This window comes from Nematostella vectensis, chromosome 2 (assembly GCF_932526225.1).
Source record: "Nematostella vectensis chromosome 2, jaNemVect1.1, whole genome shotgun sequence".
Lineage (NCBI taxonomy): Eukaryota > Metazoa > Cnidaria > Anthozoa > Actiniaria > Edwardsiidae > Nematostella > Nematostella vectensis.
The window spans coordinates 9,103,897-9,129,564 of record NC_064035.1 but is presented as its reverse complement, the minus strand read 5'-3'; the positions used below and the strand labels follow the sequence as shown (position 1 = coordinate 9,129,564).

At 38.5% G+C, this 25,668-nt stretch overlaps 3 protein-coding genes across 9 annotated transcripts in view; 2 read left to right on the top strand and 1 right to left on the bottom strand.

The window, feature by feature from the left end:
* Window positions 1–1,504: 1,504 nt before the first annotated feature.
* LOC5521242 (neurogenin-1) lies at window positions 1,505–2,041 on the top strand. The gene has a single exon (XM_001640990.3). The coding sequence runs from the start codon at window positions 1,505–1,507 to the stop codon at window positions 2,039–2,041; it is 537 nt and encodes a 178-aa protein (XP_001641040.2).
* Window positions 2,042–4,248: 2,207 nt separating this feature from the next.
* Window positions 4,249–15,922, bottom strand: LOC5521357 (ultraviolet-B receptor UVR8). Of its 7 annotated transcripts, XM_048720407.1 has the most exons (19): window positions 15,296–15,407; window positions 14,837–15,035; window positions 14,443–14,515; window positions 14,307–14,360; window positions 14,080–14,159; window positions 13,907–14,014; window positions 12,236–12,325; window positions 11,839–11,884; window positions 11,455–11,610; window positions 10,925–11,080; window positions 10,502–10,645; window positions 10,074–10,241; window positions 9,549–9,657; window positions 9,327–9,382; window positions 8,851–9,024; window positions 8,179–8,248; window positions 7,145–7,310; window positions 6,968–7,071; window positions 4,249–6,857 (listed from the first exon to the last, which is right to left on the bottom strand). In XM_048720407.1, the coding sequence occupies exons 2-19, from the start codon at window positions 14,909–14,911 to the stop codon at window positions 6,827–6,829; spliced, it is 1,860 nt and encodes a 619-aa protein (XP_048576364.1). In that variant the 5' UTR covers window positions 14,912–15,035; window positions 15,296–15,407; the 3' UTR covers window positions 4,249–6,826. The 7 variants fall into 7 exon arrangements, with proteins under 7 accessions (XP_048576364.1, XP_048576363.1, XP_048576359.1 ...); XM_048720406.1 differs by lacking the exon at window positions 15,296–15,407 and adding an exon at window positions 15,792–15,922 and having other exon boundaries at window positions 4,249–7,071; XM_048720402.1 differs by having other exon boundaries at window positions 4,249–7,071; window positions 15,296–15,406.
* The window catches only part of LOC5521358 (N-acetylneuraminate 9-O-acetyltransferase), a 23,311-nt gene continuing 13,516 nt past the window's right edge, over window positions 15,874–25,668 (top strand). Inside the window, exons 1-10 of the mRNA XM_048720401.1 lie at window positions 15,874–16,084; window positions 19,500–19,593; window positions 20,299–20,419; window positions 21,932–21,970; window positions 22,412–22,474; window positions 23,092–23,136; window positions 23,481–23,526; window positions 23,955–24,086; window positions 24,428–24,518; window positions 24,665–24,770. Of these exons, the coding sequence (XP_048576358.1) occupies window positions 15,874–16,084; window positions 19,500–19,593; window positions 20,299–20,419; window positions 21,932–21,970; window positions 22,412–22,474; window positions 23,092–23,136; window positions 23,481–23,526; window positions 23,955–24,086; window positions 24,428–24,518; window positions 24,665–24,770 (948 nt within the window). The remainder of the gene's footprint in view (window positions 16,085–19,499; window positions 19,594–20,298; window positions 20,420–21,931; window positions 21,971–22,411; window positions 22,475–23,091; window positions 23,137–23,480; window positions 23,527–23,954; window positions 24,087–24,427; window positions 24,519–24,664; window positions 24,771–25,668) is intronic.

The window sequence follows — 25,668 nt, the reverse complement described above, 5'->3', positions numbered from 1 at the left end:
AGTAATTTACTGGCGTTGACTGCTAGATTAATCAGAAAGTGGCGTTCGTCCACAGTTTAAGCGGACGATAATAGGATAACGCAACAAAACGTGTTAAGTACCACAAGGTTTCCCCACGCCCCATAACAAGATATTTTCGTAAATCGCCAATTACCGGGTCACCGGGCATGGGATGGACTCTCGAGCCTAATTGCTCCAGTGCTTTATTTCGCCCCATGATACTTTGAATGAATCCTACATATGTACCAAGCCCTAGATCACGCACACCGCAAGCAGCCTGTCTCACAACGACTGCTATTTCCAACAAGCCACACACAATTGTATTTTCGTTGGAATTTTATTGCCTGTCCATAACATCCAAAAACTTTGCTTAATGGGATATGTATTTTATTAGCGTTTGTATAAGAACAAAATGACATTATTGGATTATTTATTTACAGAGCGCAGAAATTCTTGGAAGTCAAAGGCAGTTGAGTAGGCCGTAGGCGTAGGCCGGTCAGGAAGCCCTTCCGTGGCAAGCCGATAAATACCTGACTCACAGTGGTCTCGAAGCTTTGGCCGCCGTGCATAAAATTACGCCCGACAATGAGCGATCCTCTCCTAGATGCCCAGGTGTAGGAACTTTATTATATTTTAAGAAAGCACCGCTTCAGACACTTGTACGATCGTCACGCTGCAGGGCAGTGAACAGGAGATCTCCAACGTATTGACTTATAAAACCGCGGAATACATCAGCTATTCACCGACAAAACACAGCATATTCACAACACGAACAGGTACACTTCGGAGTGAAAAGACGGAGAAGTATTAACATATCTGGTATAGTAATCCAACCAAGAGATTGGAGTCAGATGGCGACTACACCGTCGATGTATTCTCCCCAAAGACTCTTACATCATACACAATAGAAACTAATCTTCAGGTTTATTCAACATCACAACGCATTTAAGGCAAATAAAAGAAGTATATTACTTACAATTCTGTGAGCTGTATAGAAAGTAATAATTTAAGTTCGGGCATTTGAATGCTCCCTGGTTGCGGTGAGTGAATTTGCACTACATTTGAAAAACAATCCCCATGGCCTCACCCAACTAGACAAAAGATGTCAACCTAGCCCCCGCAAATTGGATTCGCTCTTCTGTGTTAGTTAATAACTACTTTTCATGAACGAAAAAAAAAAAGAAAAAAAAAACACCAGCATATCTCTCGCCTTTAAACACAAGACTGATAAAAACTGCAGAAAAAAAACAGTCTAGATGCCTTGGTGTGCATTGTTTACAATAACTCTGGAATTCATTATCGACACGCTATTGTGCAAAGCCTGACCGAGGAAAAATAAATAAGCAGGCGAAGCAATGAACTGAGCAGGATAAGACCTGCGAGTAGCAAAAGGTAAAGCTCGAGCAGGTGCACGGCGAGCCGCCCGCCCCGATCAGGTGCCTGAAAACATTACCCCCATCTCTATATAAACCAAAGCGCGCGCGCACCTCACTCTAAACCAACCATGAATCCACTGACACACCACGGGCAAACTGCCGTACCGTACTTTACTGATAACTTAATGATGCACGAGCCGAGCCAGGCGTGCTTAGCAGATGGACACCGACTCCATCATCAACATCAGGATTTCGACCCAGATTTTGCCAAAGGGATCTACAATCTTCGCCCGCGCTCCGGGCCCGGCATCGCGCCAAACTCACCGATCAAAACGGACGAGGAATTCCATCTCCCGCCAAAGCAGAAACGCCCGCGAAACTCACTCAAGAAAAGATTACTGGTCAACGCTCGTGAAAGAGAACGAATGCGGGTGTTAAACAACGCGTTCCAATCGCTAAGGGACGCTCTTCCTTGTTACATCGCCGACGGGCATATGGCGAAGATCACTACTTTGAGACTCGCTATAAACTATATCAAAGCACTGACGGATGTGTTAAGAGATGAGTCCAGCACTGGCGAACATGGCGGTCCGTCGTCCTGTCCGTCGATGGCCGTGGCCCCGATGATGCTTATCCACACTACCCCGTCCTCGACAAGCTACTAAACACAGGTAGAACTTCCGCTTATTCCGCTATCTTTTAACCCTTTACGAGTTTGTTATCAAGCAAAATAACCCCCCAAAATCATAGATTTGAAAAAGGTTAACAAATTTATTTACAAAACTGACGGTTTTTGTTTGCTAAGCATCTTAGACACACCAACATATACAGCAAAAATAAAAAAAAGGGCTGTTAAACGAAAAATGTTGTTCGTTCATAAATCCTAATCACTTCATTGTAATTTGCCCCTTCTTTGCCCCTCCAAAATCAATAATTAAATCCAGTACATTTTTTCAATCTCAAAAAGGTCAGTTCAAAACCAATCAAAATGATGATGACAGTAAGGCGAAATATATGGTATGATTATTATTTTTTATCACACTAAAGCTTTTTTGGTGCTGTGTTAGCCGCTGCACAGAGCAAATATTCCTAACGAATCAAAGCGAATCGTTTTTGATAAGAAAAGGGCATACTATTGGATGTTCCATTAATCTTTCTTTATCCAGTAGCCGCAGACTTCAAATGCCAAACAAGTTCTTTTTATCTTTGCTGGCTTAAGTATTCAAAGAGTTGAATAACACCAAAACTTTCATTTTGAACGATATATTTTCTCTTTGAAATTATTCTTGCAGCAGCCCCTTCGTATCGTATTTGACAGACACAGATACGTTTTGTTACAACGAATGGCACATCAGCGAACATTTCATTAAAAAAAAAAGCTCTGTTTTGGAAAAGATGAGAGTATGTCTTTCTCTGGTCAATAATAAATATATCCACAGTTTTATGTACATTATAACTATAAGAAACTGTTAACATTTATATTTTCCTGGCTGCTAAGAAAAAAACCAATACGCCAAAACAAAAATTTTAGGTGTGTGAGTGTTGGTTTGTTGTGTTTTACAAGGGAAAATATATGTTGTGTGGTTTACCATACCTATGTAATGCGAGATCTATTACTCCCTAGTTCATTTTATCTGATCTATTTTTTTTCTTCCACTTCGAGGTATTACCCAGTAACAGACTGCAGTATAAAAACAGTGGATTATATTGCCTACAGAAGTGCTTCCAGAGCGATTTGAGGCCAGATATGTGTACCCCTCCAACGCACAACTCAACCACTACACCACGCAAGGAAAACCGCTTTTTGTATAAACGTCAAATCTGGTCCTTGGACCATTATTAATGTTTTTGCTACGCACATCAAAGGAGTAGACTCTTAAGCGCTCAATAATTGTAAATACGTGTAAAAAATAAAACATTTTAGTTGGGTTTATTGTCACAAAACGATTTAAAAACTATTTATTCGGTATTTGAACGAAATAAAGACTTTTTTTCTTTATTGAAGTGGGTTTTGTAATAATGTGTATTATATATACCACACTAATAAAAGTGAAGAAAAGAACATACACAAAATCATTTTCTTAGCTAGGAGTCCTAAATGAAATTAGATTTCTATACCTTACACTTTGTTAAAACTCGATTAACTTTAGCTCATCATGCAACTGCTCAAGTTTAGCGCATGCCATTTGCTACATCTTCTCAGAGAAATGGATTTCGGCTAAATTCTACAATGGTGAAAAAAAAACATAATAACTTAAAGCAACACCAGATGAATGCGAAATTTTGCATTTGAATAAAAGTATTCAAGTTCCCAATAATAAACCATCGATAATCGCTTTGAATATCTAAACGAGCCAAGCTAATTTTTCGACCACAGAATTAAACCGACTCTATAGAAAAGCCATATTGTTATCAAAAAACCCCAAATCTCAGTTGATATATATATTATCGCCTAAATATAATATTGATGCAACCAAGAGTACAACAAACACAATGTATTAGGATGTAAAATGGTGGTAAAACCCCCCAAAAACATATTTGTTGCTTCAAGATGTCGACCATATTTGTGTCTAAAGTTAATAAAGGAGCGACCAAACTACGCAATATGACTCATTATAAGAAAGACGGCGAATGAACGCCGCAGGGTGTATTCGACTTTACTAAAACGACAACCAACCGCGATGCTCTCTTTGGCAGTTGGTAGATGGAAAAGGACATTGAAAGGCATTAATAGAACGAATAAGCGAATAAAAACAAATAGAAATTCATTTGAAGTTGTCAAACAGTCAAAAAGTGATGGCGCTATTCAATTCATAAACTCTTGCTAATTTAATGCCTTTTGCTTTTCTAATAAGAAAACGTTTCGCGTAAAGAGGCTTTTACCTTTTTTTTTTAATATCCATGTCAAAGATTCTACATTTTGTATATGTCAAAGTAAAGATATAGATTTCAATATTCTGTATAGTTGCGAATAAGTAATAATTATTTCCGCCTGTCATCATTACGGGATCGCTAAGGTATCTTTTGGGTCAAGTAATCTTGAATGCAGAATTCGTTCATTCAAAGATTTTGATGAGCATTCGTGGTCCGTGTAACACTCGCCAAATTCAATAGAGTTCTTTTTAAAGTAAAACAATAAAATTCGAACGAGATTTTCATTCTAAATTTTCGTTTTAGAAATCTGAAATCAAATCCAAGCCATCGTTTTTAATTTTTGATTTCATTTTTGTGTTTTAAAATCGAAGATTAAATAAGAAGTACCTGGGTAACACTCCGCCATTCAATATCTGACGCTTTTCAGAATAATAGGTTAAAAAAGAAATGGCGATTTTTTAATTTAAAAGTTCCGTAAGAAAATAAGACTTTTTTTTATTATTTGTGTTTTAAAGTAATAATAGATACCGTTATTCGATTTTTTGATTCCCTCTTTAGAATGAATAATTATAATTGAACTCATTTCAATATCCGTTTTTCTATTTTGGTATGTAATCTAACGCGTGTAGGCTTCGGGGGGGAAGGGGGGGGGGGGCTGCCCCTAAAATGTATATTATATTCTAACTAGGGAACCGTTGCGATGTTTTGGCTGTATAGTATCAAGGTACCTCAGTAGATACCTTGTCGAGCAAAACAATCACACGTTATCTCAGGTTAGGGATGTCTTGGTTGATAATTATGGCGTGCAGCGTGAATGCTCAGAGAGGGGCTTAAAAAGATTTTGTTCTCCAAGGAATATACATATTCTTGCGTAAGGCATGCCTTCGACTCGTGATATCGACGAGAATTTGAGAAATATGTATAAACGAAGTAAATCGACAAAACTGTTTGATGAAATGTGAATACAACTCTGTATGTTTTTACAGGGAGAGGTTTGGCATAGCATAGTTTAGTACTAAACCGGGAAATTGGGAACAAATTTTCATTTTTTGGGAGCCCCTAACTAAATATTGCCAGAGACCTGCCTTGCCTCCCCCTGATATAAATATTTCTGACAAAATAAGTAATAGTCCCTCCCATCCCAAATGTACAACCTTTAACGGACGCCCATACGAGTAAATGTAATGAAAATAAAACACGAATATTTAACAAATATTAAAATTAGTTTATTTCGATTGAGATTAATTTCCAAATCAAAAATCGAATAATGATACTTGTTATTTATTTTTCGATTTTTAAAGGCCAAAAATAGAAATGTGAAGCCTTGAAATTATTCCAAAATAAAAATTATAGTAAAAATACTTTAAAAATCATTAAAATACTGAATGGCAGAGTGTTACCAGGTTACACGGACTAGAATTGTTATTTGATTTTCGATTTTAAATCGCAAAATAAGAAATCAAAAATTAATAAAATAGGTGCTGAATTTGACTTTTGATTTCTATAAGGGAAGTTTAAAATTGAAATCACGTTCAAATTCTATTTTTTTACTTTATAAAATACCAAAATATTGAATGGCGGAGTGTTACACGAACCGTTTTGTTATATACGCTTTGAACAAGTAGAACGCTCATTCACATTTGTAAACAAAATATATATAACTAGGAAGGACTAAGGCGAAAATGATTGAGACAAAATTTGGTACATCCTCGGTGTAATGCTAGGTCTGCATTAGTAAAGGAGAAAAGTATAATTATGGAATTGTAATCTTGAATAACTCTTTTTATAAGAACGTCTAATTTTCAGTTAAGACTAAAATGGCTAAAAATGTTCTTAACGGTGTTCTTAAATTTTAGTGTAAATAAAAATATAAGAGAATTACATAAATGATCAATAGCAATGATATGGTGTTATGAACGATTTTGACTCGGTATGTTCATAGTATGTTCTTAAAAATTGGCGATGTCTTAGGATGGTTGACGTTCTTATAAAAAGGGTTCTCATAAAAAAGTGTTTTCTCAAATAAAATATAATATAAAATGCAAAGAAACCTTGTACGAAAAACAAATATGTGTTATATTTTAGATACTGCTGGAAGTATTTTGCTTGTAGAATTTGTTTGCAACAATTCACATAAAATAAACAACATATTATGCAGAATTATGAATCAAAGTCCAATTCATTCCGGGGACGCTATAAGTTTATTAAAATAAGGCGTGAGTAAGGAGTCATGTTTGTCACGCACTCTCATTGGCTTGCTTTATTTTGTGATATGGCGTCAAGAGACTTGTACCGATGTTCTTTACACCGTGACACGTCGTCAGGAGGATTGTGTTTTACACCTCGACGATAGCGTCAGGAGTCTTGTGTGAGGATTGCGTTACACTTGTCACACACTCTTACCGGTGTGCTTTACACCGTGACACGTCGTCAGGAGTATTGTGTTTTACACCTCGACGATAGCGTCAGGAGTCTTGTGTGAGGATTGCGTTACACTTGTCACACACTCTTACCGGTGTGCTTTACACCGTGACACGTCGTCAGGAGTATTGTTCTTTTACACCTCGACGATGGGGTCAGGAGTCTTGTGTGAGGATTGCGTTACACTTGTCACACACTCTTACCGGTGTGCTTTACACCGTGACACGTCGTCAGGAGTATTGTTTTTTACACCTCGACGATGGGGTCAGGAGTCTTGTGTGAGGATTGCGTTACACTTGTCACACACTCTTACCGGTGCGCTATATCCAAGGCTAAGAATAGGGACCCGCTTGGAGGAACATGCGCCACAAAAAACACCTCCACATTTTCGGCAGTGATGCTAAAACATAGAAGACAAATAATTATCGATAAAAAAAACTGCGTGAAGTCTTTATAATCAAGTCAGAACCTACCCTTCTCCTAACAGTCGTGAATCTGGTTTTACACGCCATGCATGTTTTCACTTCCTGGTCTGGGACCCAGGCCCTGGTGACCGTGCAAGCGGTGTGCGCGCGACCACATGACACGCCGCGGACATGCTTTCCTTCCATTCCGATCTCTATTTCTGTGGGAAGGTGTCTGGAAATTGTCATAATAAAAAAAACAGCTTTGGCGATTTATGATACGACCAGGCGCCCATGTAGCGTTGTTGTATTATCCCGTGGACGATATGCCTGTTTAAAGTCCGCTCATTCAAACATTAAATTCTTGTTAAACTCTGTGATTTGACACGGGCGTCATGACGTAAGGTGGTATCACAGGCTTCCAGCCTTTGTAAGTGAAGGAGCTGGGAACGAGGCTGAGTGGACATGAGCACATAGATGTCAAAGGAATTCACGCAAACAATTGACTATGAGTCATATCTCCATGCTCTAATCCTAAGTAAAAATAATACCACCAGAGAAATGAACGACAAAATTTAGTACCACCAGAGAAATGAACGACAAAATTTAGTACCACCAGAGAAATGAACGACAAAATTTAGTACCACCAGAGAAATGAACGACAAAATTTAGTACCACCAGAGAAATGAACGACAAAATTTAGTACCACCAGAGAAATGAACGACAAAATTTAGTACCACCAGAGAAATGAACGACAAAATTTAGTACCACCAGAGAAATGAACGACAAAATTTAGTACCACCAGAGAAATGAACGACAGAATTTAGTACCACCAGAGAAATGAACGACAAAATTTAGTACCACCAGAGAAATGAACGACAAAATTTAGTACCACCAGAGAAATGAACGACAAAATTTAGTACCACCAGAGAAATGAACGACAAAATTTAAATCACCCTATGCTGACAGTTTTACATCCCAACCAAGTTTTTTTCATAAATTAAAGGAAATCTTTGAGCTCAAGCTTACTGTGGTCGTCCTAGCCTTGCCGGCTGTACGAACAACCACGTGGTCACAAATAGTGGCACAAACCTGTTACAAACCTGTTGAGATTGTCTCCGTGACCCAGTCTACCTCCTTTGCCTCGTCCCCATGTAAAAATCTCGCCGCCATCTAAAGCACAACAAAAGTATTCTAGAAAATAATTGCTTTGAATGCTACTATAGAAAATATAATTTTTGACCCTTAAGAAAAGGGTGAATGGTTTTTCTTTGGATATTGTAAATTGTCCAGAGGCACAATGCTCTGTTGACATACTGACAGAGTTCGGCGTTTGTCTTTTCTGTCACAAGGACGTAAGTACAAGAGCAAGCACATTCCGTCCCAGTCGCGCTCGCGTTCTAGTGAAAACCAATTTTAAGAGGGTATTTTTTTCGTACTCATAACAGTCAGACCGAGGCAAGTCACGTGCAAAATAACTGTATAAATGCCAACCCGTAGAGTCCGGTATTCACCATCTCCACATCTTCCCACAACTCTGTGCAAGGCGCGCGTGAAACCGAGGTCGTCAAAATTGTAAACAAGATGTCAAAGTTTGTTTATATCATCGGTTTCACTCGCTCGTCGCAAAGAGTTGTTGGAAGATGTGGGGCAGGTGAATCCAATCGCTAACATATGACATCAGTCATATGTGGGTCTCTACACGTCACGTGTACTGGTCTAACGGAATGCCAATCCGTACACATAGGTATCTAACCGGTTAAACAGGTACTAACCAGTAACAACAGCCGTGTGCGAGTCTCCACACGCCACGTGTACGCATCTGAAGTCTGTGGGGACACGGACGCGCACTGCCACGTTATACGTCACATGATCATCCTGATTGTCATTCAGGTGAACACCTAGTTGACCGTAGGTATTGTCTCCGCAACAGAACATTCGCCCTTTTTCTGAACGAAAAAAAACAATGTTGTAGTGTTGGTTTGACGTACATGTACGATCGTGTTTTTTTCCTATAGTATATAATCTTGAGAAAGATTTTAAAAGCATTAAGTTATCTTGATACAACTTTCACGTGCACTCTGTCGTTATGTCGTTATACCATAAAGTGCAAGAGATTACAAGAACTTGCCATATATTTTTTATAAAAAGCAGAGTGCTAGCTTATGTAATTATGTAACGCCGCTAGTGTGCCCTAGGTGTTACGGAGTTTCAAGAGAAGTGCAACAGATTACAAAGGTTTTCCACGTACTTGTAATGAAAGCAGAGTGCTGGTCTCCGCAAGCCACCTCCATGACTGCATCGTGTCTTCAACAAGGAAATCACAAGTTATGTTGAAAACATTTGTTACACTTTCTTATTAAACAAACAGTAACAAATAGACACACCCGACTCAACGCACACCTATCAGATTCAAGCCAAATTCAAGCCAGGTCGACTCCCTTTTCTAGGATAAGGACGTTAGCTGGCTTACCTCAGGTCATTTCCTGCCTCTAGCAATGAAGGCAAGGAAGTGGACGTGTAGTTCCCATTCCCAAGCTGACCAGACTCATTGCAGCCCCATAACCACAGGGAGCCATGTTCTAGAATCCAAAGCCCAAACATGTTATGATTTGGATTTGTTAAATAAATCACAGTGGTGGTCTAAGTGATTGAAGAAGGCCAATCACGCCGCCATTTTATGCTCCTTTTAATGCCGAGTCACAAAAAGAATCCATTTCCATCGGCAATATCAAGCAAGTAACTGAGAAACTTTATGCTAAGCTCAATGCCGATTCACAAAAAGAATCCATTTCCATCGGCGATGTCAAGCAAGTAACTGAGAAACTTTCAATTAAATATCATTAAAAAAGTACCAGAACTCAATCGTGTGTCGTTATTTTGAAGATTTCTTGCAACAAAAAGCTGTAAAGCTGTATAATTATAAACAATAACAAAGGAGAAGTTTATCGACATTCTTTAAGCTGGAGTTGACAGTATGTTTTTGTGAGACACTTACCCGCCAGTGCCGCACTATGAAAGCGGCCGCATGCTACTCTTGAGATCTTATGCTCACTCAAAGATGAGACACACTGAATATAAGAAGTCAACAGCTTGTCTTCTGGGATTCCTAGTTGGCCATAGTCATTTTCTCCAAAGGAGAACAGAGCACCCTGTTTGGAGCATGCTAGAAAGTCAACAAAAAACATAACATGCTACTTAGCCAGCTGCAAGAAGCTATGGAATAAAGCTACTGTACAATAAGCCATAGCTGTCAACCTTTTCTCAAGCCCAATTTTCTTGAAAATACCCATACATTTTCTGTATTCTACCGCATTAGCTATCTTGGTACTTCTGATACATTCACTGTATTTTCTCAAGATTTTTCCTAATGCGAGGTTGACAGCTATGAATAGGCATATGCATTTGTAAGCCAATAAATATTACCAAGAGTATGCTTGAGTCCACAAGCGACTCCTGTGATTCTCACGTTCTCAAGATCAGGTACTATGCGTGGACTTGTCTGCTTGGAGTGACACTTGTATCCAAGGCGTGGCCCACTCTTCCCCCAAGTGTAAAGCTCACCATTATCTGAGGATAAGAATTATGCCGTCTAACGCACAAACTCATTTAACTTGGCTTCTTTATGCTTCCAACAGAATTCGTTTTATGTGGCAACAAAGGGAGCCCCATCTCTCCTCCTATGCTGGAAGATCCAGTGTACTTTGTGGGCGCTCACGGGGGTAATCTTTGGGAGCGCCCGCAAAATACGCTGGATTTTCAAGCATGCATCTCTCCTAATATAAAGGGGCACAATTTAAAAGTAAACAAATAGAGAATGCCTTGGTAATTATGTGCAATTATACATACCACAGACAGCAGCAGAATGGAACTCATTGCATGCCACTTGCGTGAGATTAAGGGATTCCAGACCACAGATTCGAATGGGTGTAAAACGATCTCGTAGATGACCTTGGCCTAGGCGACCACCATAACCACTACCCCAGGAAAAGACTTCGCCATCCTCTGTATAATAAATAAGCATATATTTACTTCAATCTGTAAATGCAACGACCAGGTGAAGACGATCCTTTGATTTATAAAATTCATAGAAATTAACTTTCGTTATGCGAAGATCAGCAATAAACCATATAATCTCTTCTCTCAATTAGAAACACACCACACCGCCGAGGGGGATGCGCAGTAAATAAATAAATAAATGAATGAATGAATAAATAAATAAACTTTTTGGCAACCAAGTAGAAGGGGTGCACACACCCTGCACACCTCTTGTGTACGCCCTAGATAATGTTAGGCCTCTTTTGTTTTCCATCTTTTCTAGTTTTAATCTGAGTGCAAAAAAAAAATTCAATTAAATGAAAAAATAGCTTTCCCCTCACTTGAAAGTGCCAAAGTATGAGTGGCGCCACATGCCACCTTCCTGATGTCCTTGCCGAGCAATGCTTCCACCACATGTGGGTGGGCTTCCTGTGTATCTTCGCCATGTCCCAGCATGCCATTGGTGCCCTCACCCCATGTGTAAATGTCACAGGCATCTGAAGAAATACATTGGGAAATAATGTAATACTGACCCTCAATAACAAGGACAGTTGCTTATTCTTATGTTAAGACATTGGGAATCAATGTGATGCTGACCCTCCTTAACATGGACAGTTGCTTATTCTTATGTTAAGACATTGGGAATCAATGTGATGCTGACCCTCCTTAACATGGACAGTTGCTTATTCTTATGTTAAGACATTGGGAATCAATGTGATACTGACCCTCCTTAACATGGACAGTTGCTTGTCCCAGCAACCCAAACTCAACCTGAGCCAAAAAAAAAATAAAAATGAGGCTAGAAAAGGGGAGGTCATACATAAACAATATCTATACACATACCTGTCAACCTTTGAAAATCTCAAGGCTTGAGAAAAGGCAAAATAGGAAAAATGTTGATTTTCTATAAAGTATTTTTTCTGGAGTGATAAATCACTAAAAGGCGGGAGATCTAATGCTCAACGGGGGAGAGTGGAAGAAGAGGTCCAAAATCTTGCGACTCACGCCTAATGCAGGAGAGCTGACAGGTATGCATACACCTCTACATCAGTTAAATGCTCCTCTCTTTGGAAATTGCTGGATCTGCCATTGTTGGTTTCTGTTAAAGTTTTTTTTTTATACCTCTACAGTTCCGGAATCCGTCTGATCCTGAGAGTCTTCAAAATCCACCTTATTCATAGCTTGTATATCTGAAAAGCCAGACAACAGTGCCTGACAAAGATAAAAAATACAATGGCGAAACGACATGTTATAGTGAAAATTAAGTAAAGCTGATACTAGCTTAGCATTCTCAAAAGAGAGGAAGGGAGGGAGTTCAAACTTGTTGGGTGATTGTCAACTTAGGAAGTGCTTATCAATCACGAAGGGTGTAGTGCATTCTAATTGTTTCTTGAATCTGCTTGTGCTTAAAAGCACATTTACTGGTCATTACATGTTACGATAATTTAGGGGAAAGAGTAAGAGCAGAGGTCCCAGGGGGGGGAAGGACTCTCCATAGACAGGGTGATCATCCTTTCTTTTAGGGTATAAAATTATATCAAACTGCTATCCCTTTCAGGCTTGTAGCCAGGGGGGTTTGGGAGGTTCAGACGAACCCCCCCCCCCCCACTCGGCTTGAAGTTCCGCTCAGAGCAAACAAAAAATATATAACGTTTGGCTGGATTACCGTGCACATCAATATGTCTTTAAAAAGACTATAAAAATCTTTTTTTAAATAATCATCTTGATTATTATCGCTATATGTTAAAAAGCACCCTATTAATAGGGTGCTTTAAAATACATTTTAAATACAAGATTGAACTTATTTGAAGTATTGGATGCCAAATGTAATAAGGTGAGGGGAGGGGTATACCAGAAATTTGGTCTGCTGAAATGGAAAAACAAACCACCCCGCTCAAAATCCTGGCTATGGACCTGCCTTTGGTCCCCATGCTTGATTTTTTGAAAGTTCCCCCTTTGGGGGTCAAATTCTTTTTTCTGAAAAGTGATAGTATTATTATCCTAGTCTGCTTTTATACCTCTGATAAAATCTATAATACCAAATTAAATAGTTCAAATAGTGGTTAAGGTCTTGGTAAAGGTAAATTGGACACCACTGTTTGTTTTTGTGGTTTTTGCAAAGCCTGTATCAATAGTTCTGCAAAAAAATGTTTTCCATAAATTGCATTCTAAGATGGCTAAAATGGGCCTATGCTGTTTCCCCGAGACCTGTTGACCTTGAATTCACGCCAAATCTTTGACTTTTCTAGCATATTATTTTGAGGCGAGAACTTGAGCTTGTCAGGCGTAACCTTGCGACGGGTTTTAAGATATCGCCTTCAAATTTTTGGGATCTAATAGATAAATATGCCATGTCATAAAGTGTGTGAGGAATTTTAGATTTTCGACTGAAGATCGCTTTTATAGCACTTTTCGTGCCCAAATTTTGCAGAAATAAGAGTTCCAACTTTGATTCGCAATATTTTGTTGACAGTGTCAAATAACAAAAAGTCCTCACACACTTTGGTAGATCATCTATCTGTCATTGAGACGCAATTACGTGCAAGTGCATGCGCAATAACGCGAAGGTGCATTACGCTCTAGAGTATACTCTGTACTTTTGAGTTTGAGGCCTCAAAACGTAAACACGGAATTAGCTATTGCAAAAATAAAACTTGCGGGAGATAATTCAATAATTTATCTTTTATTTGATATATAGTTTGTACATGTAGTTAAAATTGCGGCGCGACAATATTTTTTTCCGCTGACACATTGTTTACCTTTACTGAGACCTTAATGTCAATTCCACTTTACCTGGATTCCACAGGTCCAAATATCAAACTCACGTCTACTCTTGCAAACTATATCAAGACTCCTTATTGGTCCATTGTTGACCTTGTACATTATCGAAAATGAAAGGCACTGGAAATGAAAACAAGGGTAATTAATATCTAATAAATTGTCTATTGTGTTTAATTATTCTTTACCTCATATTGTGGAACCTGGCAGCTTTCAAACACCTTTGTCTTTTGCCCAATAATAAGCTGTATCATCATTGAGATTGGTACTATAAAAAAAAAAAATAATAATAATAAGTGGATCTAGAACCATATGATGGAAATCATGATAATAAAATCTATCATGATTTTATGAAGGTGACAGCAAAGTAAATTAAAATTTAAAAAAATTATCAAATAACTGATCTGATCCCTACCAACAGATTTCTCTTTTCCTTTCCGGGGTGAGTCCCACTCCAGTGAACTTAAATCTGTTTATCAAAAAAGCAAACAAAAATTAGAAGTAATACACATAACAATAAACAGATGTATTTGAAAGAAGCATGTGGTTACCTTTGGATAATTTGAATCTCCTAAAATGGGGCCTGCCCTGTAACCGCAAAGCAAAATGCACTGAGATTTTGTTCTAAAGAGCAAAACAAAAACAAAATTTTCTTCTCTGCCCTCTTTACCCAAAATTGTACCCCGACCCCCCAGCCCATTGTCTTGCCACACCCCTAATACCCCTATAACCCCACGCCCCCTATAACCCCTTTCATCGCATGTCCCTTGGAGATTGTGGTATACACTCTATTTACATGTATAAAATAGAATACACAGATGGAACCAAACAACTTTACCATGAAAGAGGCAAGATTGAATTCACTGGAGAGTGGAGTTGGGTGCTACTGGGTGTGAACATTGTTGTCATTCATGCGCGTGAACTCGATAAAAGCTACAGACTCACCACTCGACCAGCCTTAAGCATAAATTCCCCTTTGATCATTTCATTCAAAGCCTGGACTGGCGTAACTGTCTCCATTTCCAGCTTTGGTTTAGCCTATTTCGGCGGCCTTACGTTAGAGATGAATCTAGACGAATCGATGGTAACAGAGGGTGATTTTCGCCATCTTGAAGAACCGAGTACTTTGGCTTCATCCATCATTCTGCAATGAAGCAACAGGGATAAAGTGCGGCCTGATTAAAGGGGCAGACCATCTAGGCTAACCAAATATTAATTATCATAACAAAATTATTAAAAGAGTAACGCAAATGTAAGAGCAAACAACGAAACGTGAATTGGAATGTTATCTCCAAAGAGAACACAAATTTACCGTAAAGCACCAAGAGTTGCATTAAACATTGACACAGCAGTGAAATCGTTATTATAATCTAAAATAAGAGAGACGAGAAATAGCTTACTGACTTCCAAGAATGGAGCCATGTTTACAACAAACCGCAATGTTGTTTCATCGGCAGGATCGTCATGTATGACTACGTCTTATGTCCTGCCTTTGAGTTAAAACTCCCTACCCACCCTACCCCTGGGATATTAGTTTTATCACCGTTTTGATCACGCAAAAAAAAAAAAAAAACTTTAACGTTTTCGAAATACCGCAGGGTTAGTTTCTTCACTAACTATGAAAAGTGTAATTAATCCCATGATCGAGGTCTCAACAACAAAAAAAACTTCTTCCAGGCTTTGAGCCAGCGATTGTTGAAGACAGCGTTAACCCGCCAAAAGCTTTTATAAAGTCGCAACAACCACCGTGGCACTGCCGATATGATCTAACTATTTTCATCAAATTATTACACCGGGGACGCTTTAGAAAAACTTAAAAATATCCGACATGTAATGTTATGGGGTTGCTTTCTTGTTTACTCCTTTTATATTCGTCTGGACCTCTTAAACTATTCCTTACCGCCTCTATGGAGTACCCCATTGTCATCGCTAAGTGAAGAAGAACGTACGAATCAAACGTGAAGCGTGACCAATCTTTTGCCATGGATTCTCCGTCAAAGTTACAATCGGTTAGTTTCGAGTTCCCCGAGGACTCCATGGATGGTAAGACTTCTAAACAGAGAGAAGAGAAAGAACCCAAGAACTTAACGCAGTCGAAAGCAGCTTGGAGGATGGAAGCCCGATGTAAAATGCTCGCCGCATTGGTTGTATTTGTGGCATTTATCGTTCATTTGATCAGAATTCTTACTAAAGGTATGCACATGCGCATTGAAAAAAATAAACAATAATTGGGTATTTAGTTTGTATCACCAAATAGAGGGATGCCGGAACTAAGGGGATAAAATCAAAAGGGCGTACACAAATAATTGACAACATAACGCACGAGAAAATGCAGGGGGGCTTATTGAATAACATTTGTTTCAGAGAAGGCAATTGCGCACGAGACTATCCAACTGGCTGTTTTTTAAATTTTAACTTTCCCTCTTTTTCCTTGAATTGCAGTTTAATACTCTCACCTAAATAAACATTGATAGTCTGCTTATAAAGTCTTTGACAGGTAACATAGATAGTTGCTTACAACTTTAAGTGCCTCACCTAAGATGAAATAAATATGAATAAGCGCATCCCCTGAATAGACACCTCGCCCAAAGGTGTTACACTCAATAGACTTCGATAATGGCTGAATGTAAAGGCGCACACAGTGCACACGGTGAGGAAATTTTCACACATGCACTTTGCTCACTGCCTCCCAATACCAAAAACTGACATTGTGCTGACGTTGATCGTATGAAATGATGTCTCACGAGCAACTGAGTCAAAATTATCTTCTGCTTAAACTGTGAGTTTTTGGCCTTGCAAAGCAGTGAGCAAATTGCTTGCTTGAAATTTCTCTTAACATGTGTGCTGGGCTTTAGAAGGAAAGGTAGGATAACTTACTAAAATGACTAAGAAATAAAATATAAGTACCTTCCTAAATACTGTAATTAGTGCCTTGTCTCGGACATTAAAGATTATATAAGCATGGCAACACTTATTCTATCAATTACAGTATGCCTATGACTCAACCAGAGTGAATTCAACTGTTTTTTTTTTTTAACCTTACAAATTTATTGTTTTCTCCTGTGATGCCGCCATACCCAGAATTATAGGCATCTAATGTCTGTCTTGGCTCCCACACTTGCAGTATAAGCTAATGTTTGACGATTGGTGGTGGAGAGGGAAATACAAGCTATTTTATATCTTTATTATTTCAGTCTAGGCTCTGATACCTGTTCACTGATGTTTAATGATGGGTGGTGAAGAGGGAAATACAAGCTATTTTATATCTTTATTATTTCTGTCTAGGCTCTGATACCTGTTCACTGATGTTTAATGATGGGTGGTGGAGAGGGAAATACAAGCTATTTTATATCTTTATTATTTCTGTCTAGGCTCTGATACCTGTTCACTGATGTTTAATGATGGGTGGTGGAGAGGGAAATACAAGCTATTTTATATCTTTATTATTTCTGTCTAGGCTCTGATACCTGTTCACTGATGTTTAATGATGGGTGGTGGAGAGGGGAATACAAGCTTTTTATATCTTTATTATTTCTGTCTAGGCTCTGATACCTGTTCACTGATGTTTAATGATGGGTGGTGGAGAGGGGAATACAAGCTTTTTATATCTTTATTATTTCTGTCTAGGCTCTGATACCTGTTCACTGATGTTTAATGATGGGTGGTGGAGAGGGAAATACAAGCTATTTTATATCTTTATTATTTCTGTCTAGGCTCTGATACCTGTTCACTGATGTTTAATGATGGGTGGTGGAGAGGGGAATACAAGCTTTTTATATCTTTATTATTTCTGTCTAGGCTCTGATACCTGTTCACTGATGTTTAATGATGGGTGGTGGAGAGGGAAATACAAGCTATTTTATATCTTTATTATTTCTGTCTAGGCTCTGATACCTGTTCACTGATGTTTAATGATGGGTGGTGGAGAGGGGAATACAAGCTATTTTATATCTATATTATTTCTGTCAAGGCTCTGATACCTGTTCACTGATGTTTAATGATGGGTGGTGGAGAGGGGAATACAAGCTATTTTATATCTATATTATTTCTGTCTAGGCTCTGATACCTGTTCACTTATGTTTAATGATGGGTGGTGGAGAGGGGAATACAAGCTTTTTATATCTTTATTATTTCAGTCTAGGCTCTGATACCTGTTCACTGATGTTTAATGATGGGTGGTGGAGAGGGGAATACAAGCTATTTTATATCTATATTATTTCTGTCAAGGCTCTGATACCTGTTCACTGATGTTTAATGATGGGTGGTGGAGAGGGGAATACAAGCTATTTTATATCTATATTATTTCTGTCTAGGCTCTGATACCTGTTCACTTATGTTTAATGATGGGTGGTGGAGAGGGGAATACAAGCTATTTTATATCTTTATTATTTCTGTCAAGTCTCTGATACCTGTTCACTGATGTTTAATGATGGGTGGTGGAGAGGGGAAAAACAAGCTTTTTGATGTCTTTATTATTTCAGTCTAGGCTCTGATACCTGTTCACTGATGTTTAATGATGAGTGGTGGAGAGGGGAATACAAGCTATTTTATATCTTTATTATTTCTTTCTAGGCTCTGATACCTGTTCATTGATGTTTAATGATGAGTGGTGGAGAGGGGAATACAAGCTATTTTATATCTTTATTATTTCTGTCTAGGCTCTGATACCTGTTCACTGATGTTTAATGATGGGTGGTGGAGAGGGGAATACAAGCTATTTTATATCTTTATTATTTCTGTCTAGGCTCTGATACCTGTTCACTGATGTTTAATGATGGGTGGTGGAGAGGGGAAAAACAAGCTTTTTATATCTTTATTATTTCTGTCTAGTCTCTGATACCTGTTCACTCATGTTTAATGATGGGTGGTGGAGAGGGGAAAAACAAGCTTTTTAATATCTTTATTATTTCAGTCTAGGCTTTGATACCTGTTCACTGATGTTTAATGATGGGTGGTGGAGAGGGGAAAAACAAGCTTTTTAATATCTTTATTATTTCAGTCTAGGCTCTGATACCTGTTCACTGATGTTTAATGATGGGTGGTGGAGAGGGGAAAAACAAGCTTTTTAATATCTTTATTATTTCAGTCTAGGCTCTGATACCTGTTCACTGATGTTTAATGATGGGTGGTGGAGAGGGGAAAAACAAGCTTTTTATATCTTTATTATTTCTGTCTAGGCTCTGATACCTGTTCACTGATGTTTAATGATGGGTGGTGGAGAGGGGAATACAAGCTATTTTATATCTTTATTATTTCTGTCTAGTCTCTGATACCTGTTCACTGATGTTTAATGATGGGTGGTGGAGAGGGGAATACAAGCTATTTTATATCTTTATTATTTCTGTCTAGTCTCTGATACCTGTTCACTGATGTTTAATGATGGGTGGTGGAGAGGGGAAAAACAAGCTTTTTGATATCTTTATTATTTCAGTCTAGGCTCTGATACCTGTTCACTGATGTTAAATGATGGGTGGTGGAGAGGGGAATACAAGCTATTTTATATCTTTATTATTTCTTTCTAGGCTCTGATACCTGTTCACTCATGTTTAATGATGGGTGGTGGAGAGGGGAATACAAGCTATTTTATATCTTTATTGTTTCTGTCTAGGCTCTGATACCTGTTCACTGATGTTTAATGATGGGTGGTGGAGAGGGGACATGTGGCAGCCTTATGGATGTATGATGCACAGATATGTACCAAGGTATCACACTTTTGTGATATAGAGATTGTCTCCAAAACACTTAAGTTTCTTCACCTGTCTATCCCAGAAATCTCCAATATTTTCACCACCGCTATGCACAGTGGAACTCCACAAAGATAGGAGGGCACCTTGGCCCACACCCACCCCACACCTTACCACCCCCACCCCGCACCTTACCACCCCCCCTCCACCCCCCGCACCTTAGCAAAAGGTCCAGTATTGAGCAATCCTTTACTTAACATACTCAAAAGAAAATATTGCAGATGAGGAAAACAGGGAATGAGATTTTGTTTGGTAAACCAATAAGTAAAAGTATTTGGCATTGGAATTATTGTATTAAATAAGAGCATGTTGATGAAGCTCTCTAGGAAATGTCCCTGTGAAAAAAGAAAAATCAACAATATTTTTCCAGGAAAGCATGCCCCTATAAAACATCCTAGATAACTGGGCACTCCATTGTCTTAACAAAAATTATTAATAAAAAGTTGTAAAAACATACTAGTGGACTACTCTGACAATTGCATGCAGGGCATTGTACTATCTTATTGTTTTACCTCTAATTTGCTCTAATGACATTTATTGTTCCAGACAATGACATACATAAATTTGTCAGTGTATTGGACAACCCTTTCTACTTATAAGAAAGTATTTTGGACCATTTATCTGTTTATTTGACCCACAAATATTTTTTTTTTATCTTATTAGTGAAGCACGGACTTGTCTTCAGAACCATCCTGTGGCATTTGTTGGCGACTCCAGGATTCGTGGGTTGTATTATAAGCTTGTGAATATACTTGATCCCGAAAAAAAATTACATGCAGTCAAGGTAAAAACCTGCATGTTATAATATCCTGTAAATGCCTTTTTAGCATGTGGGGCACAAATGAGATTACAAATGGGCACCAGTCATCCTCAGGGACCCAGGGCGACGTATATGCCAAACTCCCTTTGGCACAGGCTTCAGCACTGTGTGGGAGACCATAAGTCATAACTGACATTGACAGCAGTTTCTGTCCATCAGTGATGGTGCTAATTAGGCATCTGCTAAGGTTCACAAATCTGTGCCACCTGACAGGCAGCTTCATGGATTAGAGACCCTTTTTGGAACCTGTGCTTACAGAGCAGTTACCCAGGGTGTCCTTTCCCCTCTCCCTTTTGTCATCACACATACTCACACCTCAAATCCACCTTCTGGTCTCTGCGTTTCACTGAGTCTCCGAGGATTGGTGCCAATTGAAGAGAGGTTTAATCAAATGGGCAGGGCTATAGCTAACATAGCGGGGCTTCTGGGATTACGCGCTTGTGCAGAAGTGCGTAATTTCGCTTTCTCCGTGTAATCCACAAATTTCCGAGTAATCCCGCGTAATTTAGCTAAATTTTGAAAGACAAAACATCTAAGTGCACAGCTGATGTGTTCTTTTAGGGTTTTTACCTCTATTTCGCGTAAAAAAAGACAGATATTCTTCTTAAGATTGCGATATTTCGAACTTAATTTCGAAAACAAATAAAATGACTAGGCTTTCTTTGCTAAACCGCGAAGACCTAGGACTAATAATAAAATACCTTTTTTAATTGGCTGGTGGCTAGGAGCCAATGAAAACTCGCCTAAGATATTTTCGTGCAAAAAAATAAACCTTTTCAAGTTATTTCGTGCTTTCCTTCGGAACAAAATAGTTGATATTTCGTGTAATTTTGGGCGTAATTCAGTAAAGAATCCCGCAAAATTGTGATTTTTAAAGAAAAATGTATTGCAAAATCCCGCGTAATTTAGCGCGTAATGATTGATTTTCCGCGTAATTTAGCGTGTAATTTAGCAAAGAATCCCGCGTAATTTAGAGTTTTTTCCGCGTAATTCCAGAAGCCCTGACATAGGGGCAGCCGGCCTGCTCCCCCACCACTGGTAGTGCTAGAATTTTACAAAAAAAAAACTGAAAGGAAAGGAAATGACATCTTTCTCCCCTCCCCCTATATAAGTAATAAATGAGGAAATGACATCTCTCTCTCCCCTCCCCCTATATAAGTAATAAATGAGGAAATGACATCTCTCTCCCCTCCCCCTATATAAGTAATAAATGAGGAAATGACATCTCTCTCCCCTCCCCCTATATAAGTAATAAATGAGGAAATGACATCTCTCTCCCCTCCCCCTATATAAGTAATAAATGAGGAAATGACATCTCTCCCCCCTCCCCCTATATAATAAATAAATGAGGCTTGTCTCTCCCCCAACTAATTTTTTTAGCTACTGCCATAAGGCGTCACCTAATTCAAACAGCTCTATAGTAATAATAGTAGTACCTTCACTTCAATTCAAGATTGTATTTTTTATTGTCGTCAGCACCATGACTTGCACTACAAAGATGGAAATACCACCCTGGTGAGCTCATGTTAATACTGTAGTGAAATGAGGGGAAACATGTTAAGGCTGAATTACCTAACAGAACGCCCATTTTTATGGCAGATATAGGGGTTTACCATAGACCCTCACCCTACATGGATGACCTAGCAAAATGTCCATTTTTTATGGCAGATATAGCGGTTAAACATAGAAATTTGACCCTATTAGCAAGGAGTTCTTGTAATAGTAATAACGTGTGAAATTTTAATGGAGTGCACTAAATTCTGACACTTTCTAGCTAGAACTTGTTTATGATTTGATAAATAACACCCTGTAAGACTTTTGTATTATTTTCAACCAATATTTTGTTAGCCGGACAAAAGTGTTACCTTATCAGGGATTAAGTGTTACTTACATTTTGGAAATAATTTTAAAAAAATAGTTGGAATGAGCTTGACATTATTGTCTTATACACTATAGGATTTCTACTGGAGACCTTATGTAGACCAGTCTGTGAAAAAGATGTATGATAAATGGATTGAGGTACGTAAAGCAGAGCTGCCTTTGGTGTACAATACATTTTCTACAACACTTGCTCATAATATCACTTTCTGATTGGTTCTTTAGCTATATAGTAAATCAGAGGCCATACCACATGATTTGCCATTCACACAACCCTTGATTCAAATTCAAGAAATTTGGTTCTCATCTTTTTTTAATGTAGTTTCCATCCTTACAAAAGGACACTAAAATGAACAAAGACTGCAGGGTTTTAAACCTAAAGTTTTAAATTTTCATTTTTCTGCATGCACTGTGTTTTCCATCAATAATCATCAGAGATTGTTACATCACTGACAGGAAGTGAACAGGTGCAATTGCCACTTGAACTCTAATCCATTGCTGTCAGTCATGTGAACAGAGCCATCTATAAACTACACATTAATTTAAGACAGTATTATCCAATATATAAACCACACAGAGGTGGATCCAGCAGCTCCAAAAAGGGGGGTTCATTGTTCTTCTGTGGATTTCCTTATATTTTGTGTAATGCTTAAAGTCAAATATCTGGGGCTGTGTATGAGCAACACATTGGATGTATATAAGCAACACATTGGATGGCACTGCTCAATAACAAGTGTTTTGTATTTTTTTTTTATTAGTCAAGCAGAAGAAGGCCACATCTGATCATCACCGGCATGGCAACAGTGAGTAACAAAAAGAGTTATTGGTCCTGGTCTGGGTAGAGGCTGCATTTTAAAGTGTTTTGTTTCCAGGGCCCTTGAGGCATTTTAAAGGCCATATCTTCTTTTCGTTTTTGCTTGTGTTGCTTTTTGATTTAACTGTTGTAGGTTTTATTGTAAGACACTGTGTGTTCCCTTACCTGTGTCACTTGTTTTCCTTTGCCAGGAGAGTTATGTTGCCTTAGAAGCAATGCATAAAATGTATGTTAGACAGGACCCTTATGTACCATTATCCTGATTCTCATGTACTGTATCTGCATTGTATCTGTAACTGTTTAAGTAACACCTTGGTGTTTTGTCTTTGATAGTGGACAATAAAGAATCTGGGGATTAATCGTGCTGCTGAATATCAAAGTATGTGTGCCAAAGCATTTATGTCTTTGAATGAGAGCAGAAATGATGTGAAAGCTAGGACGACTTGTATTTTTGGACATCATTTTTGCCCACCAAACACCCAGACAGTAGTTTTTTCAATTTTGCTAATCGCTGCATGATTCAGTATTTTTTTTTCTTTCATTTATGGGAAAAATGTATTGCATTGCATTTACATGTTTTTCAAGGGTTAGGGTTAGGATTGACATAAGGATTGGAGAAGTTGAAGTTTGTAAATAATGACAGGAAGTGTTAACATAACGTGTCTCTGCACTGTACACTATGATTAGGGGTGGTATCTACCACAGATATCCCGGATTAGCTTTAAACTACCTGCCGATCAGTGAAACTTATGTAGTCTATGTTCAGAGGTACCTGTAGTAGTTTTAAATTCATCATTTGATTTTCAGAGAATCTCACGTTATTAAAGGAATCAATAGAAGTTTTATCAAAATTGAATGAAAGTCCAAAGAAAGTAAAGCTGCCTGGTACTAAGCTGTCACCATTTCCAACATCTCCTACTACTATATGGACTCTTCAAGGTAGCACATTGTAATAACCAGATAATATTATAAAAGTTGTGTTCTTCTGTCTTTAATCCTTTGTTATGATTATTTACCCGTCCATCAAATGCCAATTTAATTTAATTTAACCAAGTCATGTCATCAACCAAAACTACCATGATATCCAGGGTTTTGTTTGATTTTAATTACGCCATAAACTAGTAAAAACACTACGTTAGATAGGTAGAGAGAGTTAATATAAAAACTCACATGCTGTACTGTAAAAAAATACAATCCGATCCAGAGAAATCCTAAGCCCCACAATTTAAGCCTTTTATCAGTTTATGAAAAGAGTTATTTAAGGTTTGTGTTTCTTTCAGCACCAACTGTCTTTTCAAAACTTAGTAAAGCAAGGAAATCCCTTACAATTTCAAGCATAACAAAATTGAATGATATTGCTTCAAATGTTTTGTAAGTATAAATGGCAATATGCTTTGTTTCCATTTTCTCTGCCTCTTATTTGAGATGTTTTAATGAATTCTTATGTTATTTATGAAATAGAGAAAATCCAATGTCTCCTTGATGATGTTCATGCAGTATTTTTCTGCTTTTTTTAGTTTTAACTCATCTGTCAAAGTGCTGCAGTCAATAGCTCTTGCTGCGAAGGCACGACCAAAGTCTACTGATGATGGTGTACACTATAACTCCCCTGTGATAGATGTGGTAGGTGTGACGGATGAGTCCCTGTGATAGATGTGGTAGGTGCGATAGATGAGTGTTGATACACTTCCCTGTGATAGATGTGGTAGGTGTGATGGATGAGTGTTGATAGACTTCCCTGTGATAGATGTGGTAGGTGTGGCGGATGAGTGTTGATACACTTCCCTGTGATAGATGTGGTAGGTGTAACGGATGAGTGTTCATAGACTTCCCTGTTATAGATGTGGTAGGTGTGACGGATGAGCATTGATAGACTTACCTGTAATAGATGTGGTAGGTGTGACGGATGAGTCCCTGTGATAGATGTGGTAGGTGTGATGGATGAGTGTTGATAGACTTCCCTGTGATAGATGTGGTAGGTGTGGCGGATGAGTGTTGATACACTTCCCTGTGATAGATGTGGTAGGTGTAACGGATGAGTGTTCATAGACTTCCCTGTTATAGATGTGGTAGGTGTGACGGATGAGCATTGATAGACTTACCTGTAATAGATGTGGTACTTGTGGTGGATGAGTGTTGATAGACTTCCCTGTGATAGATGTGGCAGGTGTGACGGAGGAGTGTTGATAGACTTCCCTGTTATAGATGTGGTAGCTGTGGCGGATGAGTGTTGATAGTCTTCCCTGTGATAGATTTGGTAGGTGTGATGGATGAGTATTCATAGACTTCCCTGTTATAGATGTAGTAGCTGTGGCGGATGAGTGTTGATACACTTCCCTGTGATAGATGTGGTAGGTGTGATGGATGAACGTTGATACACTTCCCTGTGATAGATGTGGTAGGTGTGACGGATGAGTGTTCATAGACTTACCTGTTATAAATGTGGTAGGTGTGATGGATGAGCGTTGATAGACTTCCCTGTGATAGATGTGGTAGGTGTGATGAACGAGTATTCATAGAC

Coding starts and splice junctions, on each gene's coding strand:
- LOC5521242 (XM_001640990.3), top strand. CDS start 1,505: ATGAATCCACTGACACACCACGGGCAAACTGCCGTACCGTACTTTACT.
- LOC5521357 (XM_048720406.1), bottom strand. CDS start 14,911: ATGGAGACAGTTACGCCAGTCCAGGCTTTGAATGAAATGATCAAAGGG. Junction 10,242..10,501: donor TGGACTCAAGCATACTCTTG/GTAATATTTATT, acceptor TTGACTTTCTAG/CATGCTCCAAACAGGGTGCT. Junction 9,025..9,326: donor GCACTCTGCTTTCATTACAA/GTACGTGGAAAA, acceptor TTTTTCGTTCAG/AAAAAGGGCGAATGTTCTGT.